Below are 15,504 nucleotides of genomic sequence, written 5' to 3' on the forward strand. Positions count from 1 at the left end.
ATGGGGCATCAAAAATTTAATTAGTGGAATTTTTTATTACCTGAGAAGAGAGAACATTGCTTCTAGAATACTAATAATTACTTGTCAAAGTAAAATTGATTATCACGTCCAGACTCAACTTCCAAAAGTTATTACACTAACTAGCCATTTTATTTGGGGGAAGGGGGAAGGAACATCTAAAGATGCCTCAAACAACAGGTTAATTTACAAAATTGAAATTTAATGTGGTAAAAAAGCCTTAATCTTTTCTGATTAGCAGTCTTTACACCTTGCAATGTCAGAGCATGCAAACAGATTAACAGATGGGCAGGGTTGTTTCATTCCAAACTTATAACCGCCTTTCTTTCTCTACTTTCCTTCAAGGATTTAACCACAGTATCAGCAGCTTAAGAACGTACTGCAGCATTTAATAGGGAAATGTCTCACACAAATTATGAAAGAAAGGCATAAAAAGGTTAATTAAGATTACACCCAAAATTAACAGCGATAGACAGCAATGGGAAGTCAAAATTCCAAACATCCTAGGTCATAACTCAGTTAACCCATGAAAGTGTTTCCAGTACTCACACAACATGCTCAGTCATTTTTCTTACCCATAGCAGGAGAGTGTTGCTCAGTAAAGAACTTTATAACATTGACCAGTGCTCGCAAACGGTCCCAAATGTCCAGGCCATAGAACAATTCCACGAGTGACTCCTGAAACTCGAAACTATTCTCTGCAACAGGATACTATGGTTGGCAGAGAGAAAATAGTCAGTGTTTTTCCTTTGCTATACTATATATTCATGTGTGAGTGTGTGTTGTGTGGGGGGGGGGGGGGGGGGGGGGGGGGGGGTGGGGGAGGGGAGGGGAGGAGAGAAAGAGGTCATTATCAAAGTTTTCAAAGATGACCTGGATAGGCTTAGGTATCTTCGTTTTAATGAAAGGCCACCATCTATCCTCAACAACTGATTTTACAAGACAGCACGCTCTTAATCCTTCAACACCAGCAAATCGTCCAAATCCGCTGTCTTTTACACCTCCAAATGGCAGGGACTGGAAAAATAAACAAGGCATATTCTGTTCAGTATGAACTACCATAACTCAAGGCTGAGTCAGGCCAAAATAATAACTAAGGTTGACTCAGTTTAATCCTTAGATGGTTTGACATAGGGAAAGGTGACAAAATTCGAAACAAAAAAGTTTTAAAAGGGTAGGATTAGGGATGACCAACTCTTCCCAATTAAAACAATTACATCATTAAAATCAACGTTTAGTTCTGGCCCTAATGGATTCTCAAAAAAAATTAAATAAATATATGTAAAAACAATCCTCTAATGAAGGATGCTCATATCATATATACAATTCAAGTGGTATAGTTAATTATTTTATATGGAAACAAGATTCTTTTTATGTTCCTATAAGCTTCCTTCTTGATAATAACAGACCCTTTAAAACCAATGTTATGTACATAAGTTTTGATCATTGAAGTAAACAATCTACTCAGTCGCACCTTTAAATTTGAAGATAGATAAGTTTTTGATCTATTCTCTTAACCAGGAAACAAACTGTAGTCAACTCAAATTTAATCAACTCAGAATACAATATCAAACATCTAGCACTGAAATAATATTTACCTGACACAAGTAATTTGATGCGAAATCATTAATAGCAACAACTCCACAGTGTATCTGTGAAGCTATCTTTTTGGCACGGCGTTGACTGCCAGAAAAAACAGCACAGCCAAGCCCATATCTTGAGTCATTTGCAAGCCTCACGGCCTCTTCATCTGTGCTAAATTTCATTATTGGCAAGATTGGTCCAAATGCCTACATAACAGTAGCAAGCTGCTGTTCAAGTAACTAATAGAATATAAAGCATACTTTACATACATTTGTAATAAATTTTACATTGTTTTCCCAACCATATACGAAAAGCACAAATGCAACCTTGGTAATGGCACCAATGTAGAGAATAAAACCATCATCATAGAAAGTACATTAATTTAAACCCTTATTTCATGATTTTTATTTATTTATTTATTTTTTAAATTAGTAAGTTACAAACGCACTCAATGGGTTTTGAACTCATGACCTTACCATCCATCCCATTATTATGGGAGAAGGAACTGCCAAATGAGCTATAGCTCACTGCCCCATTTAATGATTATTTTAAAAGGGATACTCAACATCCATGACACAATGCACATTTTAAATGCAATGAGCTAAAGAGACCATAACAGAACATAATGAGTTTGCTACCTCCTCTTGCATCAACTTCATTGTGTGGTCCACATTTTCAATCACGGTGGGGGGGAAAAACTGATCCACTGCACCTTCACTTATATTGCCGAAACTTCCACGGACAACAATTTTTGCTCCTTTGTCTAAGGCATCATTTACAAGGGTCTCAAGCTTTTCAGAGTGCTCTTGTAAACATATGGCTCCCATATCATACTTTCCAGCAAGGGGTGGGCCCTGCAGAAATCATCAAATAATAATGTGAATATGCTTAACATTCTTTATTATCATAGAGCATAATCATGTACCCAAGAAACATACTAGGAAAAGTAGCATTTCACAACAGAGGTAAGTTAACAAAAAGATTGCAGGCCCTGCAATTTCAACGATTTACCTCAATGCCTCAGTAAGGCTGTAAACAGCTGGCTATTCCAGTTTAACAATGCTAGAGTTTGAGCAATAAATAATGGATTTCATCCCAACAATGCTTCATTAAGCCAAATAAATTTTAAAACCAGTGACTGGCCATTTAATGCACAGTCTGTCCATTGACTGGTCAAACAATTTCATAATGCCAATATGCAATTTGATGCAGATTTCACTAGTGTGTAAAATCCATGGATTTCATATCCAAGACCTCATGCGGACTTGCATAGGAAACAACAGAAGCAGACAAAGAAAAGGATTCATGACATGTACAAGGGTCCAAATATAGATATCTCAGTAATTGTACTTTTAAATTACAGTAAGGCTGTCAGACAATTCTTTCGAGTGCTGAATAGCAATCAAATGACCATTAAGTGCATGCAACTAGTAACTAATTAAAATCCAAAGTCAACACATTACATTACAACAACACAATTGCCAGACAACCAAAAGAATCATTTTACATATATAATGTGTAAGAAGGAATATACTTACAGCTGAAACGGATTTTACAATTTTGGCCACTTTACTGACAAATGAAGAATAAATATCCCTGTGTACATAAAATCTCTCAGCCCCAGCGCAGTTTTGTCCACTTGATTGGAGAGCAGCCCTCACAGCAATACGTGCAACCTTTATTGAATTAATCATCTCATGTCAGAACAAGTGTAAATTAAAGTCCAGCTCTCTCTATCTCCCTCTCTAAGTCAATTCCTATTTAAAAATATTATAATACACCAATTGGAGACTGGAGAGTCAACAAGAATGTCCAAGCCTGCTAGATATCAAATGTAAGGAGGAATCATACCCGATCCACATCTACATCTTCACACACGATAAATGCATCTTTTCCACCAAGCTCAAGCGTAACTGGTGTAAGTGTCTCAGAAGCATTTCTCATAATCTGCAGAAACAACCACCATGCCAACCTATAAGCAATTCAACAAATAAATTGAGTGTAGTGACTTCTTTATTATATTGACAGAAACAAGAACACAGGTATGCTTTCTTTCCAAGATTATACTATCCTAGAAAGAAAGGAAGAACTTACAAAAGTGTGGAAGAAATTTAAGTTCATCTCTAGAAAGTCATCTAAATATGAGACAACTCTTGTTGGTAAGAGGACTACCTCCAGAAAAATTTAACATCTTCTTCAGGTTGAGAAAATGAAGTATGAAATCACTGAATATAAATTAATGCCATCTATTTTTTTTTCCTTTTTTTAATGGTAACAACAAAATATAACCAATACTAATTGGTATTTGTTTTGAAGAACATCTATACATACTTAAGACATCAAGAGTTATTGCAAATGAAATAAAGTGACAATCCTCTTTAGAAATTGGAAATCAAAACCAAGTCCACACAACTGTCCAAAAAGATATCATACCATCTTACCCACACCGGGTGATCCAACAAAAATCATTTTGTCAACAGAAGACACCAATGCTTCTCCCGTTTCAGCAAACCTGGTGAGTAAGTCTGATTAATGATAATTAAAAAATAATAAAAGATCGTAAAGAGAGCAAAAGATGCATACCCTGTTATAACTTCAACCAGATTTTCAGGAGCTCCAACTGCAGCAAGGGCTGATTGAATAATTTGAAAATAGAAACATCCAGACCAACTTGCATGTTCTGAGACCTATAATTACAATCATATGATTTTCTGTGATTGAAAATTAAACTTTAGTAAAAACACGTCATCCAAAAGAGAGATGCTATGTTTGAAGTAACCTCCTCAATTTTTAAGTTTGTTTGCCACAAAATATATCTAGTACCCTGTACCCCATAATATCATAAGAGCATTGCACAGGTAATATAACAATAAATAGCATGGAAATAGGACGTTAGAGATGCTTGAACTTAAATGCAACAGATAGTAATAGGTACAGAAACTGGTGAAGTGGTGTTGTTTTGTAAAAGTAAAATGCATCCAAGTGACAGAAAAGACACGTAAGTAGTTGAACATTAGATACCTTAATCACAATGCTGTTTCCTGAAAATACTGCTGCTAGCATTGGATTAAAAATATTATGAAAAGGATAGTTCCACGAAACAATGGCACCAATAACACCAAGGGGGTGAAATTCCACTTTGGATTTCTTGTAAAACATTGATCTTCCAGAAGATCTACAAGTACAGTGATGAATTTATATAATTAAAGAATATATATATTACATACAACAATTAAGAAAGTGAATCCAGATAGCTTGCAGCTTACTTGAAAGATATTCAAAATTTTAAGAGTATAAAATGGTAAAATTGCAGTAGTAAAAGGTGCATCATGAATAACTGTGACGTCATACACTGTCAAAGAAAGAATATTTGAACAGGCAGATTTATGGTGAGAGTCCTAAGACTCAGATAAATCAAAGAACCTACACTTTAGGCTATAACAAGATGTACTCAGAATTCCAGTTGTGTCTTTAAGATCACATAAATTAAAATATTAATTAAAAGATGGAAAGAGATACCGGTATTCAGGCTTTAGCCACCGCTCACCCTCCGAAAGAAGCCAAGTAATCTTCTCACATGTTGTCATTATTTCTCCTAAAGAGGCATCTACCATTGTCTTTCCAGTATCACGTGAAGATGTCCTAATCAAAATGACAAATGAGTTAGGGATGCCAATCATTATCCAATACGATACAACAATAGTCAAAGTGATCCTCCTACTCCATGAAGGAATAGAGTCCTTACTCGCAAATAAGCTGTTGGTGCTTAACTATGTAGTTCAGAAGTATTCGCAAAAACTGGCGCCTTTGCTTGAAGCTGCTCTTTGCCCAGATTTTCTGTGCCTTCCTTGCTTGAGCCACACGCTCCTTAACCTGAGCATGTTAATTCAGGCAGTTGTTTTAATCGATAGTCACCTTCCTTCAATAAATGTATTTTTCACTAGGAAAGAAACTGGTAGTTGTGAAACACACATACAGAATAGTATGTATGTAAATTTGTTTATCTATTTAAGGATATATACTATGGATGAATGGAAAGATAGACATAATGGGTATTAACAACTTCAAGGAACTGGCACTTTAAAATAATAATTATGCATACGTACACAAGGGAATATCGATAACTTGATCATCCAAACACAAATACATTCATATTTATGTATGTACAAAATGACGGATGTGTATATAATGACAAATACATTGTTGGACAGATAGACATCACATTTATCTCTACAAAATGCTATAAAAAACTACAGGTAAATGGCACTTTCATCAAAACAGCTATAAGCATCCATAAAATAATAGTTCACAACTAGTTAGCTCACTAATGGTTGAAAGTTAATTGCGTCCACAGGTACATACATTAGAAAAAAAAAATTGACTCCCTAACTTGCAAAATTAATTATAAAAACACCACAAACATATGCTCTCAAACACGTAGATATAACGATAATAAATTTTGAGAGGATAGCCAATCATTATTCATTACACTTCTTCAAATAAACCGTTGATCTTAAAAGTAGGGGGAAAAGGAGAAAGATTCTCACCATCTCCCTCCTCTCTCACTCTTCTCTAAATTTGATCCATAGTCCCTGTCTTTTTCTCTTGATATTTCCTATACTACCACTTTCCGAAGTGTGTGTACAAAGGCAGAGTAAACAAGCATAAAGCTACCTAGGCCCAACAAATCACATTCCCAACAATCATAACATCACTAACCTCTACAGGTGTCAATGCCGGGTAATACCCCAAGTATTTCATCGTCGCGGGCTCGTAACACTGAACTTTCCTATCCGCCTGCTGTGTCCTTCCCCTTGGAGGAATCTGCAACCGAATCACCAACAAAAGGTAAGCAACAGTTCAAGTACTCTCCTGCAAGCTTATTTCCTCTCTTGAATATCAGAAATGTACATTCCAAAAAATTAGTACTTACATTCTACAATCTTTGCTTTACAAAGCAAAAATTGCACATTAATTTGAGCTCTAACATAGCAATATAAACTACTTTAAAATTTTCATTTTAAACAATGGACCACCACTACAGTAAAACAATTCATGCGTTGTTGTCCAAATTTTACATCAATATTTTGAGTACATATTTGCAAACTCGTTCCCGTTACAGAAGTACATTACAGTGAATTCGTACTTTATTCTACCATTTTTTTGCTTTTCGAAACAAAAATTGCACATCGATTTTAACTCTTACAAGCAGTATAAACTACTTCGAAATTTCCATTTAAACAATGGACTAACACTAAAGTAAAAAAAATTTGCACATCATTATCCAATTTCACATCAACAATATAAACTACTTCAAATCTGAAATTAGTACTTTCATTCTACAATCTTTGCCTTTTGAAACAAAAATTGCACATAAATCTTACCACAGATCAGATTAATATTTCAAAAATAATTTATGCGCATTGTCGTATTTGTGATCTCAACTTGAAACTAATCAGAAAGTGAGAGACCGATATGACAGTAAAATCGAACAGATATATCATTATCAATTCAAATACAAGACAAATTTACACACACACACACACACACACACAAATCTAAGAAGTACAAAAAGAAAAACTCAAATAAATCACAAAACTGATCAAAATTAACCAAATTACCAAAAAAAAAAAAAAAAAACTCACATATATGAAGCTGTTCTCCTGAGCCTGATTCCCATCGTCCAACACTGCAATTTTCAAAATCACACCAAAATTTTCACCAGGTTATGTTTACAAAAATAAAATAAAATAAATGCACAGTGAGAGAGAGAGAGAGAGACCGTCAGAGGCGTCAACGTCGATGGAAGGAACATTGGGAGGAATGAGCATGAAAAGGAATCTACAAATGGCGTATGCGAATGCCAGAACAATCAAAGGCCACAAAAACGCCATTTTTTTCTTTTTTTTAACCAACAAGATACAGATACTACTTTCTCTTTCTCTCTCTCTCTGTATCTCTCTGCGTGTGCGTATTACAAGCCAAAATGAATAAAGAAAAAAAATAAAAGAAGCAAAATGCAACGGAATCTTTGATCTTTTTTTTTTTTTTTTTTTTTTTTTTGAGAATCGAATCTTTGATATTTTTAAAGCTCGCTTTGCTTTACTTTACTTCTTTAAATTAAATGCGTCGTCTATGCTTTTTTTTGGGTTTCCTCTTTTGATTACAATTTTTCTGGGGGATTTAAACAGGGCCGACCCAATATCTTTAGAGGCCCAAGGCCCAATATTATACCCCATCCATCTAAGAGGCGAAAGGGCACGAGGGAGGGATGGATACCTTCTTCTTTTTTTTTTTTTCTTTAATTATTTAATTAGTACTTATTTAAATTTGTTGTAATTTATTTAATAAGAAGAGTGACAAATAAAGATATGTTCTCTGATAAGTCTGTGAATATCTATTTGGTAAATAGACGTTTTTGTTTTTGTTTTTGTTTTTTGTTTTTTTTTTGGAGAATAAGGACCACGTCTACAAAGAAACTTTATTAAGAACTTGGGTAATCTGCAGAAATAAAAGAGTCAATATCAGACGGAGCATCCTCCATCTAGACTGATAAAAGAAAAGATAAACAAGCTATCTAGACTAAAGCATGTGTCATAAGATTGTCTTGCCTTACAATATAAGAGAAAGGAAAATCCAAGAAAGAATTAGCAATAGTTAAAGTGTCTCTAACTAAATGACCAAAAGATAAAGATGACATATCCCCTATTTTAAGAGCCTTTATGATAGTTTCTGAATCACCCTCGAAGTGACTTTTTGTAAACCAATCTCTTGTGCAAAAATCGCCGCTCTTCTCGCTGCCATCATCTCTAAACAGTCCACAGAATGAGCCTTTTTTTTTTTTTTTTTTCCCCAGCTAGTGCAGCAAGCACTTGACTCGAGGAGTCCCTCACAACCACTCCAATCCCTGCTTCCTCGCTTTCATTAAACCATGCTCCATCAAAGTTAGCTTTGAACTCCGTTATTGCCGGAGGGAACCACTTACACCTAAATGGCTGTTTTACCACACTTCAAACCTCACGGACCTCACGAACATCCTTCACTTGCTGCAGAAATTTTTTTGCAGCTTCTCCAATACTACTCAATGGCATAGTCTTTTCCCTCAACCTGACTTTGTTTTGGTGAGTCCAAATGAGCCAAGCAGTGATCCCAAACAATTCACCTGCACCTGGTTTTGTCAAACACAGCTCCACAAGATCAAGGAAGGACCCATAAGCTATCATGCCTTCGGTCACCCAACTGAAGTCCACGCATTAGACCCTCCTCACAGCCTCACAACTCCACAATGCATGCTTTGTATCTTCAAGCAGCCTTCCACATAGCGCTCAATGAGAATCATCCACGATTCTTCTTTTCATGAGATTTACCTTAGTAGGTAAACAATCTGCACAAGCCCTACACAAAAAATGAAGTATCTTGCTAGGCTCAACCATTCCTTCTCTGCTTGAAATCGAAGCATCTTCCCTTCTTTCCTCTTCACAAAGCAACTTATAACCCGACTTCACAAAATAAATTCCATTCTTTTCTGCACTCCAATAGAGATAATCAGATTGAGGCACCAAACACAAGGGAATTGCCTTTATTTGTTGAGCTTCATGAGGGAGGAATAAAGAATCAACCAGCTGCTCATTCCAGTAAGCCTTATCCATGACATCAATGCAGCCACTTTCAGATTTCCATCCAAACCCGACTAGACAAAAGCTACTTTTCCACCTGAAAGACCTGGTAGCCATTTATCTTCAAAAACCTTTATTGATTGTCCATCCCCCACCCTCTATTTTGCCCCCATTACAATCACCTTTCTTGCCCTCAAGATACTCTTCCATGCATAAGAACCAGATTTTTGTTTGGCATCAAAAATGGTACCATTGGTAAATAGACGTTTTTTGATGAATAAACACTTGAAAATTAATTGTTTGACATACTCATTGATAGGAGTATAAATAAGAAACTAAAGATTTATTGCATTTATTGTTACTACATTCTTGTTGAGCCATATTATTGTAGTATTACAATCCATTTCAGTCCATTGCGATACACTTCAATCCATTTTAGTCCAGTACGGTCCATTTTGATCCATTGGATCCATTTCAGTCCACTTCAGTTAATTGTGGTCTATTTTGGTCCATTAGGTCCATTTCAGTCTACTTCGGTCAATTGCGGTCTATTTGGTCCATTGTAGTCTATTTCCGTCCACTTCGATCTATTTTAGTCCTTTCGATCTTTTCATGTTGTTCCATGTATGCAATGGTCACATAAATCGCACGTGACATTTTTTTTTTGTTCAAGTTAATAGCCCAATAAATGGTAGAGTGCAAAGTGAAACACATGTTATAGTTTAGGGTAGTAATCGTGCATTCTAAAAGTTCACTTCAGTCCATTAGGTCCATTTTGATCCCCTTTAATACATTCAGTCCTATTCGGTCTATTTCGGTCTATTTTGATCCATTTTGGTCTATTTTAGCCCATTTGGTTCATTGCAGTCCAATTCGATCCATTGCATTCTAATTCAGTCCACTTAGGTCTATTTCAGTTCATTCGGTCTTTTCACGTATGCATAGGCGACATGCTTTTCTGTCCAAGTTAATAGCTCAATTGATTGTATAGTGTAAAGTGAAACACAAGTTATAATTTAGGGTGGTAATCGTGTATTCTAAAAGTTCAAAATGATAAATGTAAACAAGAGTTTAGGTCAGGTTGATAGCGTGTAATTACCCAAGACTTAAAACAGAATAATGGGAAGACAAAACTAACCCACAGTTGGTACAAAATGAATTTCACACAAATTTGTTCACAAGAATGATGTAAAATGAAAACCCATCACGCATTTCACCTGAAATGTGACCAACACCAACTAATGTAGCGGACTTAAGCATCAATTAGAACCAATAATCCAAGTAAGTTAATTTTGTTAACTGTAAATATCAATTTTGGAATGATATTACCAATATCTTGCCATAATGCACATTGAAAAAAATAAATGTAAAAAAATTGAGCTAATCTCCTTATCTTTCGAATACTCGGAGTTTACTACAAAAATCAAGTGAAAATGTAATGCCCTAAAGGACCAATAGGAGGCAAGAGCAACTGAAGTTAGGTTTTTTTCATTAATGTTTAGTCAATTTTTCCTACCTTTCTATAACGCCATCAAGGAACAAAAGCAATGATTAAACCAGGGCCGGCTCAAGGCCTAGGCCTAAGGCTCCACTAAAAAACAAAATTTTTCTTGGGAAAAAATGCCCCACTTTTCCTAGTTAAAGGCTCAAATTTTTATAAAATTATATATATTTTCTAAAGGTTGTACATTTTTTATTTATTAGTGATGTACAAATTTTACTATTGGCTTACAAATTGCCATGTTATTAATCACAAAAAACGTGATATAAACACTCATTAGTTAAATTAATGAAGTTCATCAATGAGAGACAATATCACATTATATTTTGGACATTTTATAGTGCTTTTAATTAGCGCATTTTTCTTTTTCATTTCTATTAAGACTCTCAAAGTAAAAGACCAATAGAACCTTAACTCAATTAAAACCCTAAAATATTTCAAAAAGATGTTGCAAATGTGTTTAATCATCAATTATAGATTAATCTCCCCTAATAGTTTGAGACTTTGATTTTTGTAAACTAATATCCTACAAAACCATACACCAAATAATATCTATCTCTCTCTCTCTCTTAAAATCAAAATATAAAATTAAAAATTAGATTACAACTTTATTTAACTATGCATCGTCTTATATCCAAAATAAAGTATCTTTTTCAATCGCAATATATTTTTATTCATTTTTATTAATATTTATAATTCAACTATGATATTCAATTCTCTATATGAAATTAACATTAGTTTAGTTGGTATTATTTATGTATTTAATGTATTAAATTAACCTTAATTTGATTAGTATTAAATAATTTTGTTTAATTAATATTTACATATTAAATGTCTCGCATAAATTTTTCGCCTTAGGCCCCAAATTATGTTGGGCCGCCCCTGGATTAAACACAGAAAGTTTTACGTCTTTTTAAGTTCTAACCACAAAATACAGATATAATCCCAAAAGGTACTGAGAGGGAGAATTTTATCTTGTATAAGAATGGAAAAGTAAAATAAAGAGAGTAAGAGAGAATCAAATAAACACCACCAAAGTTTCACTTTTTGTGATGCCAAATTACTAAATTTTTGGCACCACCAATGCTAATGCTCTAAGAGAATCAAATAAACACCAACTTCATATCAGAAGGATTGTTGTCGTTGAAATCGCAGTCTTTGGATACAATACTTCACTTTCTCCCTTGAATAGCAACCTGATAAACCTGATGTCTAAAACAAAATTGGGCAAAATAATTTAAAAAAAAAACAGAGAATTACCAACTTGAATTGGAGATGTAAGCCCCAGAAGTTCATGTGAATGCGTGTTGAGCAGTTGTGGTTATTTTAAATCTTACATTAAAATGTTGCCTTAGTTGTGTAGTTCAAATTACTGATTCTATGACTGTTGTAAGCCCAACATGTTACCGAAGATGAGGCAGTCAAGTCAGCCGAGTATGTGTAAGTTATTCTAATTCACTTTATTGGTTTCAGCTCTAAGAATATTGGACTGCCTTGTAGTTGTAGCGTGATGATCAGTGTGTTGAAAGTTGCATCTAATAGCTACACCTTGATATGTTTCTGAGCAAAGCCATATATAGATCTTGACTTCACCTGCAAGTTCAAGCAAATTTTGGTACATTAACCACATTCATGATACACATTGTCTCCACAAGGGTCGCTGAGGCTTGATCAAATTGTAACCTTGTGTAAAGCTAAAAGAAGCAGACATCAGAGTCACTTTCTTGATCCATATTTCAATTACAGTCAGTTTTAGTTTTTTACTATATTTAATACTTGAATTAACTTTTAAGTAATCAATTTTAGCTTTACTTTGTGCAAAGCTATGCTTTCTGTCGGTGTTTCAAAATTCTATTCAGATGGTGGAGTCTAGGCTTTTCTTTGCAATGCAAAACTCATTTTCCCTGCTTTCTATTCATTGTATTGTTTATAGGTTTCTCTTACCAAACTCTGCAAGTCACCTTTGATTCCCATCAATTCTCAGGTTGTTTTATTAAGTGCCAAGTTTTCTGAAGATATATTGATTCTTGAGTTCCCAATAGCCCGAAGTGGCCAATAAATATGTTGTGACATTAGTGCGGATGGATGCAAATCATTGGTATTGACTTATCAACACCAATCAGGAAGGCTAATATCTCTTTCAGTGATTCTTTGGAACATCAAAGCCTCCAACAAAGGTATGGTGGCTCTAAATCCCATTTCTTTAATATTTTACTTAAATAGTGTTTTGATGTGTTAGTCATGAATGAGGATGTTTCTCGATGAACATCAGCTACAATATTTAACCCAAGGAATATGAATTCTATGCCATGAGTATCATAGTAGTTTATTGGTACTCAAATCACATGAACTCAGTTCTGCAGGAGCCAGGGCCCAGGATGGTAATGGTTATGTTTTGCTTGCAGTCCCTCATTTAGATTTTGATTAGTCACATACACAAGAATTAATATGGCCAAAACAGCTTAGTTCTCTATATATACGAGTTCTTCTACTGCCACAAGAAAATCTCCAAAAAAAAAAAAAAAAAAAATTCACAACAAGCTGAAGTGTCAGCTCACCATAAGTCAAAATAAAAAAAGGTTACACCCAAACCCACCACAACTCAAAACAAAGTTGTTGTGAAAATATTTTTCCCATAGATTTTCTTTTTATATATAAGATCAGATGTCATTTCATGATTTCATCCCCTTTTTTTCCTTCCCAAAACTTGTAATGAAAATAATTTTGTATACTCCAATGCTCCTTTTTTAATAAGAAGGAAAAATATAAAGGATATTGAGTATGAACTAGTCACATAACTTTATCAAGTATAACAACTTTTGTCAAAACCTTTATTTGTTATCAAGTTTCCCGTTTTAGTATCTTTGGTAGGTCTGAATCAAAAGTGATGAAATTGTTACAATAAAAATTATAAAATTAGTCATCTGTTCAGAGGTATACTGGTAATTTGAATAAAACACAAGACACAGTTCAGTATTATAATGACCTTATTAGAAAGATGCAATTGCAGGTTATTTTGACTTCGTTTTTGTGTGATCCAATTGAGCGCCTTTGAGACTTCTCTCCAATAAAAGATGGAAATTTCACAATCCAGAGACCATGTTTCTGTTGAAATCCAAGAGGATTCTCTTGTGCCTCCTATTATAATCCAAGAGGATTCTCTTGTGTCTCCTATTAAAAAACAGATGGAAACAAAATCTACTTCGGCTTGCATCTTCAGGGTCTCCAGTGAATTTCATAAGGGAAATGACAACGCATATATCCCTGGTAAAGTTTCCATTGGCCCTTTCCATCATGGGACTGACGCTCTAAAAGTCATGGAAGACAATAAGTGGCGCTATGTGCATGCACTCCTCAATCGAAAACCAAACCTTGAGGCAAGCTTGGATGGATGTGTGAAAGCACTTAGAAAGTTGGAGCACAGAGCAAGAAGATGTTATTCAGAAGAGATTAGTTTCACAAGTAATGAATTTATTGAAATTATGTTAATTGATGGCTGTTTCATCATAGAGTTATTCTTTAAGTATGCCTTCAAGAGTCTAAGACGTCGGAGTGATCCTATATTTAGCACACCTGGGATGTTCTTTGACTTGAGGGGTGACATGATGTTAATAGGAAACCAGATTCCCTATTTCATTCTCCAAAGGTTGTTTCAAATTGTACCAATTCCTACACAATGTAGTCTGTGCCTCCATGAGCTTGCCTTTCGTTTCTTCAAATCAATGATACCAGGAGATCAAAAAGCTCTGTGGGAGAAGATTGACCAAGAAGGGAATCACTTACTTGACTTTATCTTCCACTGTTTCCTCCCAACATACACAAGAGTACCATCAAAAAATGGAACAAACCATGGCTTAAACTGTGCAACACATCTCCAACAAGCAGGAATTAGGTTCAAGAAGGCTGCTACCAAAAGCTTATTAGACATGAAGTTTGTTAATGGAGTCCTTGAAATCCCACCTCTAACATTTCATAAACGTACAGAAACACTTTTTTGCAACCTCATTGCACTTGAGCAGCGTTACTGTGATGGCGTGCAGCACATTGCATCCTATGCTTTTCTAATGAGCAGCCTTGTCAGATCTGAGAAAGATGTGAAGTTACTAGGCAGACAGGAAATTCTCATCCGTGATAAGAACCAGGAGAAAGAGGTTCCTGAACTATTAAGGAAACTCTGTGGTGATGAGATAGTGCAGGACTTCTATTACAGTGGGCTTTCGGAACAAGTGAAAGATTACAGAAGAGCCGGTCTGCGTGTATGGTGGCAAGAATTTAAGCGCGATAGTCTAAAAACTCCGGCTTCACGTTTGGTGTTCATCTTGATTATTCTGATCCTTGTTCTCTCAGTTGTAGGAGCCTTTTTTTCTGTATTCTCATTCTGTCTCCACAAAATGTAGGAAAGAAGATGAGGTTCTCATTCTTAAACAAAGGATGACACAAATAAAAGGAGGATTTTTTTTCCCCTTTCCCTTGGACCAATTTTAAATTGACTCTATGGTATGCTAAAAGTATCTATCAAATGTTGATTACAATTAGCATTTCAATGTAGCAATGATCATCTTTAATGGAAGTTTGATTGGTTCCTAAAAAAAGTTTCAAAAATTATTGTTCAGGCACTGCTGTATCCATAATATTTTTGCCAACATGAATCATCACCCCTTTATTATCTCCAACACTAGAACCTCCTTACATCTTATTAAGCTTACTCAATGGTGATAAGGGTACTCGAATACAGTTGAAGTAAAAAATTCTTCTTTTTGTTGGGAAAAGAAATATGGAATGAGG

The 15,504-nt window shown here is 35.0% G+C and overlaps 2 protein-coding genes across 3 annotated transcripts; one reads left to right on the plus strand and one right to left on the minus strand.

Moving 5' to 3' along the window:
* Positions 1-77: 77 nt before the first annotated feature.
* LOC126688914 (aldehyde dehydrogenase 22A1) lies at positions 78-7,648 on the minus strand. 2 transcript variants are annotated; one of them, XM_050383850.1, is made up of 15 exons: positions 7,385-7,648; positions 7,248-7,291; positions 6,322-6,426; positions 5,348-5,475; positions 5,122-5,244; positions 4,624-4,777; positions 4,186-4,289; positions 4,036-4,114; positions 3,454-3,549; positions 3,141-3,278; positions 2,241-2,456; positions 1,617-1,808; positions 892-1,035; positions 594-729; positions 78-397 (listed from the first exon to the last, which is right to left on the minus strand). In XM_050383850.1, exons 1-15 carry the CDS (start codon positions 7,494-7,496, stop codon positions 387-389), a joined length of 1,782 nt encoding a protein of 593 aa, XP_050239807.1. In that variant the 5' UTR covers positions 7,497-7,648; the 3' UTR covers positions 78-386. The 2 variants fall into 2 exon arrangements, with proteins under 2 accessions (XP_050239807.1, XP_050239806.1); XM_050383849.1 differs by having other exon boundaries at positions 78-729.
* A 5,012-nt stretch (positions 7,649-12,660) lies between these two features.
* LOC126688915 (UPF0481 protein At3g47200-like) lies at positions 12,661-15,223 on the plus strand. Its single transcript, XM_050383851.1, has 2 exons — positions 12,661-12,896; positions 13,730-15,223. Exon 2 carries the CDS (start codon positions 13,794-13,796, stop codon positions 15,114-15,116), a length of 1,323 nt encoding a protein of 440 aa, XP_050239808.1. The 5' UTR covers positions 12,661-12,896; positions 13,730-13,793; the 3' UTR covers positions 15,117-15,223.
* The last annotated feature ends 281 nt before the right edge of the window (positions 15,224-15,504 follow it).

This window comes from Quercus robur, chromosome 6 (genome assembly GCF_932294415.1).
Source record: "Quercus robur chromosome 6, dhQueRobu3.1, whole genome shotgun sequence".
In the NCBI taxonomy this organism is placed as follows: domain Eukaryota; kingdom Viridiplantae; phylum Streptophyta; class Magnoliopsida; order Fagales; family Fagaceae; genus Quercus; species Quercus robur.